Source organism: Littorina saxatilis, unplaced genomic scaffold (genome assembly GCF_037325665.1).
Source record: "Littorina saxatilis isolate snail1 unplaced genomic scaffold, US_GU_Lsax_2.0 scaffold_206, whole genome shotgun sequence".
Lineage (NCBI taxonomy): Eukaryota > Metazoa > Mollusca > Gastropoda > Littorinimorpha > Littorinidae > Littorina > Littorina saxatilis.
Window position 1 is genome coordinate 105,001 of NW_027126599.1, and position 6,150 is coordinate 111,150.

General features: G+C 36.8%; 1 protein-coding gene and 1 long non-coding RNA gene across 2 annotated transcripts in view; both read right to left on the reverse strand.

The window, feature by feature from the left end:
* LOC138955064 (mucin-1-like) overlaps positions 1-1,284 on the reverse strand; it is a 3,256-nt gene extending 1,972 nt beyond the window's left edge. Inside the window, exon 1 of the mRNA XM_070326775.1 lies at positions 1,278-1,284. Coding sequence (XP_070182876.1) covers positions 1,278-1,284 — 7 coding nt within the window. The remainder of the gene's footprint in view (positions 1-1,277) is intronic.
* A 1,585-nt stretch (positions 1,285-2,869) lies between these two features.
* On the reverse strand, positions 2,870-4,168 carry LOC138955062 (uncharacterized). The gene is made up of 2 exons (XR_011452071.1): positions 3,730-4,168; positions 2,870-2,982 (listed from the first exon to the last, which is right to left on the reverse strand). It is a non-coding gene; the product is annotated as an uncharacterized lncRNA (long non-coding RNA).
* Positions 4,169-6,150: the final 1,982 nt, after the last annotated feature.

The window sequence follows — 6,150 nt, forward strand, 5'->3', positions numbered from 1 at the left end:
GCGTGCGTGCGTGTATGTGATTGTGTGTGTGTGTGTGTGTTTGTGGATCGCATTTATCCAACTGTAACGTTTGCAATTCCTCGTGAAAGGGAAACAACTGATGGCAGGACTTGTGACATTCGTTTTGCGCAAGGGAGCAAACTACGAGACAAATAAAAGCAAGGCGGTAAGGTGACTTCTTACTTTGTCGTGCGATAAAAGATAAGTGTTCGTCATGTACGCTATCGCCATAATTATGCATGATGTAGCTTTATTGTGTAATATATATACAGGTCTTTGTCTCTCGATAACATTTGTAACGGTTTTTAATGGCTGTCAAGTATATGTATAGAGGTGTATAAATTGTCCGTCATGTACGTTAGCATTATGTGCGTCACTGCCAAATGCATGATGCAGCTATATTGTAATAATTGTGTGGATTTGTCTCATTTTAAACTTAAACGTGGGGGTTGTGCCTTTTACAACGAAGCGCCAATGGTAGTGCCGAAAAAAAGGTATAATAATAATAATAATAAAAATAACAATAATAATAATAATTGTCAGTACAGTAAGTACTGGTGTCACATGTCTGATGTGAACCAGTTGATTGGCTAATGGCGATGCGCTAGCGTATTCTCGCCCTTTGCCAAAGCGAGAGTGTGCTCTCATCCTCAGAATTAATTAATGACATGTAGCTTATATTCTCCACAATACCAAATAACCATAAATTCCCTGCTTCTCAATTAAAGCAGAAGTGGGTTTTTTTCTGACAGATTGCATGTGCCTGTGCCACTGATCTAAAAATAGAAGCCGCTGCGTTTCATCTAATTTTCGCCGACTTGCATAGATTCTTCTCATATGCCGTGTTAGTGGTATGTAGCTTATCATCCACATTACCAAATGATGAGTTAGTATACAATTCCCAGCGGCTAACAGAAAACACAAGTGTTATTCCGATAACGTACCAGTTTGGAAGACTGATTTGATCGACTCTGTCATACGTAGCAGACTACACTGAAATACGACTGCATCAGTTCAGTAAATGAATGGTTTCCGAATTATTATTTCAAGGCAAGAACAATCGTAATCGAAAAAGTGTAGGGTTCAGAACGTTCTTACCATATATAAGACTTATTACCAGCCTGCCTCATGCGTGCAGACTCAGTGCAGACTGCAGTGGTTCTGTTGCCCTAGCCTAGCAGATGACATAAACCCCGCTTAGCAAATTAACATATTGGGCAAATGTGAACGAAAAAACGATGGGGATATAATACGTGTAGGGTTCAGAGTATTCTTACCGTTCATATTTAGTATCAGACTCCCCGATGAGTGAAGATACAACACGAGAAACATGCCACATTTATTTTGAAAATGTACTTACCGTCGACCTTGGCAAGGGGCAAAACTCTGCACAGTCAATCTGTCGAAGCTCGATGAAGGTTTCGAATCGCAAATAACTAAGAGCACAGTCCTTTCTCCGAGTTTAAATGAGGTCTCTATGAAAGATCATCACTTTTTAGCTGAACGCTACACTGGAATTTACCAACAGAAATTAAAACAAGAGTTTGCGTGTGACGAAAGCACGACACACTTGAGACAGCCCACACCGAAAGTAGATCTGACAGCAAACCTGACCACACAGTTACGCCTATCCAAATGCGCGTTGCAAAATGTGCGTTTTGAATCTTCTTTTTTCTCTGGCGGTACTGACAATATGAATATCGTTATTGAAACAATCCCAGTGCACTAAGGGATTTATAGAGCAAATCTCGAAAATAATTATTGAACTCAGCGCTATGCGCTTCGTTCAATAATGATTTGTTCTATAAATCCCTTAGTGCAATTTATAACGCGCACATATCTGACCACAAGGCGACTCAAGGTGATACAGGTCTTTGTCTCTTGACACTAGTTCTAACAGTTTGTAATGGCTTTCAAATAGTATACATGTATAAATGTACGTTAGCATCGTGTATGTTACCGCCCAATGCATGATGTAGCATTATCGTGTTATAAGTATACAGATCTTTGTCTCTTAAAAACATTTGTAACGGATTTTAATGGCTCTCAAGTAAATGTATAAATGTGTACACATATCAATACTTGTTAGTGTGAACCTAAGCAAAGACGAGGTTGTTTCATAACACGACCAGCCGCGGTCTCCATAAAAGATGCAACGAGCGCTATTTCTTAAAACAAAAAAACAACAACTGAGTTTCTGCTTCACCAGCGGAAGAAAATAATAACCCATCAACACACACACACACACAAACACACACACACACACACACAAACACACACACACACACACACAAACACACACACAAACACACACACACAAACACACACACACACAAACACACACAAACACACACAAACACACACAAACACACACACACACAAACACACACACACACACACACACACACAAACACACACCCACAAACACACCCACAAACACACACACAGACGCATCCACACACACACACGCACACACACACACACACACCCATACAACACACACCAATACACACACACACACACACACACACACATACGCATACACATGCACACACACGCACGCACGCATTCACACACATGCATTCACACACACACACATACACACACACGTACGCACGCATTCACACACGCATTCACACACACACACACACACACACACACACACACACACACACACTCAACGACCAGACTACTTCTAAAAAACTGAAAATTTATTAACAGAGATATATGAGAAGCGAAAAGTACAAGGTTGATTTCAAAAAGTGAACCTATATCCGGTCGCCGAATTGCTAATTTCCTATATCCATATGTAGAAGGGTGGAAGGAGGAGGAGGAAGATAGCGATGACAAAGAAGTCTCAAAGACATGGTTGACATTTCTCTTCTTTATTCCATATTTAACTTGTCAGAAACTCGGGTGATCTTGGAAACACACAAGCTAGAAGCTAGAAGCTAGAAGCTAGAAGCTAGAAGCTAGAAGGGCCTGAAAACATACAAGAAACACTAGTAAGTATTCGTTCTAATAAAATTATACAAGAATCAAGTTCAAATAAAATTATAAAACAACCTTGAGTTGGAGTGCCTGTGTTTTACAATTGCTTGAATGTGATCTGTATAAGTGCAAATGTTCAATGGAAATATTTCATAATGTTCCAAAAACGATTTTACAATTTGATTAACAATGTTATAAAGTCTCATGAAAAGAATCTAAACTTTGATTGCTGACATTCAGAAATCAAACAGAACTGTTTACATTTTGAAAAAGGGGTTTCCCCAACTACACACATTCCTACGACATCACTGCTCTGAGTAAACTAATACACAACTTCCGGTGACGTCATGGGTCTGTGCGTGGAAATCCTTTTTATGACATCACAGACTACACGATCTATTGACGTCACAACCTAAAAATAGCTAAGGTGGGGAAGAAAAAGGGAAAGAGGGGTTGTACTTGATCACTATGCCTAGCTTGGGGAAAGTCTCAAAAATCATCTAAAACTTATTTCCCGCTGATTTATGCACTTATCTCATATCAGAATAACCTAAGCATCAAAAGATCAATGTTAATTGCTGATTCCATTTACGGTATACATTTTCATAGACCGGTCGAAAAAGCGCATGTTCACTGACTGACTTCACTTCAAATTGCTCTAACAGACAAACCATGAAGAAAACCCTCAAATGAATATACATCGTCAATAATGAAATAACAATGCATCATATTACATACCTTGGGACAAAGATCATGTTGCACACCTACGAAGCCATAATACACAACAAGAATCCAAACGAAAGGGAATGATGTGGACTCGACTCTTGCTTTGCTCTGCCTCCCGGCGCGAACGCCGCTCGGAAGGTGCAAGGATAAATTTGTACGAATACTAAGCATGAGGAGAAAGTAGGTGATAAGAAACTAGACCGGAGAAGAAAGTTATATTTATTGAGATTTCTGACTGAAACTATTTAGCTGTCGGAATAAATGAACAAAAATATAGTTTTAGAGCAACACTTGATTTACTAATTTCAGGAAAAAGATCGAACTAAGAAAACAAAAAGGACGCTAACTAAAATACTACGCAATGAAAACTGGATCCCCATGAGCTCAAAGGTAGAAATTTGATTCCGGATCTTCGGCAGCTCATAGGTACCAGTAGATAGATTTTTGTCTGGTCACACATAGAATGATTGTAATTACAAAACTAGCAAATTACAATGCAGGTCACAGCTACTTCAAGTTTTCAATTAACTAAACTTAAAGTTTGTGACCTCAAACATTGAATATACCATTCCAACCTTTGATAACTTGTTTTCATATGAGTTACAAGTATTGTGTCTCCAGACATAAAATTACAAGAGGAATATACACCAAAGACGTGCAGCATTTAAATGCATTTACAGTTTAGAGACAGTTTTTGTTTTATTGTTGTTTAGATTTGGTGATTTTGCGTGTTTATAAAACTTAACAGTAGCCTGTCTTTACAAAACATTGTTTGCTGTTTCTTCTTCCCTGTCACGTGAAAAATCCTGCTTGACATTTTAAATCTGCATTGGATACCTTCGGCAGTAAAAACAATATATCCACATCCATGTCGACGCTTGCGATTTACTACTTTTGCAAATTATAGTGTTTAATATGACGATTAAGCTACCACATTTATCCTTTTGAAAGGGTAGCAAAGGAGAACAGAGAAAAAGCAAAACTCTGAATTAATTCAAACGAAGCTGTTTCTAAGACAAAAAGACAACGAAGCTTACTTTTTGATAAATTGTCTGAATTGTAACGATCGTTTACAACATGTGTACGGATACTAAACAAAATATGCAAAATAATATTGCACACCGTTTTCAATATTGACTAACAATAATTTACAAGTCTCGTGTTAATCAAGTAATCAAACTTGTTTTTCACCAAAAGGCATTTCTCTCGGCTATTTGACATACTTATCTTTGCGTGCTTTTAAACTATATGTTTTACACTTTTGTATCGACGATTCTTTGATAGGATTCTTGAGACTACCAATGCAATAAACATTGACCCTGCAACAATTTTAATGTGAGTAAACAATCGATTAAACAATACAAAGACGAAACATGCTGCAATGCTCGCAGACACAGGTGGAGAAATATGTTCATGCGATTTGAGATATTGATCTGTTTTTAACCTACGAAAACGTCACGTAATTACGCTATTTCCAGCCATTAAAATTGTAAAAGAAATGTAACGGGACAAGTTGTAAGTCGCACCACTTATTTTCTTTTTTCCTGAGTTCATTTCAAGTTGAAGCACTGAGGCCTAAAAATCAATTGCCAAGGGAGCGAATATCAGTCAACACCAAAACTCAATGCAGAGGCAAGGGACACAACATCTTAAACCCACTGTTTGACTTGTGTCCAGTTGCCTCCCCTGGAGGCCATATTTTAATGTTTTTAAGAACGATTCCTTATCTACCTTTATTTTGTTGTATATATATATATCTTGAATTTGTTAATGCTATGCTATTCTGACTGATATTGGTTACCGCATAATTGTTTACTTCAACAATATGAAGTTTTAAGTAGTTACATGACAACAATACTGAAGTTTTAAGTAGTTACATGACAACAATATGAAGTTTTAAGTAGTTACATGACAACAATAGGACGTTTTAAGTAGTTACATGACAACAATATGAAGTTTTAAGTAGTTACATGACAACAATATGAAGTTTTAAGTAGTTACATGACAACAATATGAAGTTTTAAGTAGTTACATGACAACAATAGGACGTTTTAAGTAGTTACATGACAACAATATGAAGTTTTAAGTAGTTACATGACAACAATATGAAGTTTTAAGTAGTTACATGACAACAATATGAAGTTTTAAGTAGTCACATGACAACAATATGAAGTTTTAAGTAGTTACATGACAACAATATGAAGTTTTAAGTAGTTACATGACAACAATATGAAGTTTTAAGTAGTTACATGACAACAATATGAAGTTTTAAGTAGTTACATGACAACAATATGTAGTTTTAAGTAGTTACATGACAACAATATGAAGTTTTAAGTAGTTACATGACAACAATATGAAGTTTTAAGTAGTTACATGACAACAATATGAAGTTTTAAGTAGTTACATGACAACAATATGAAGTTTTAAGTAGTT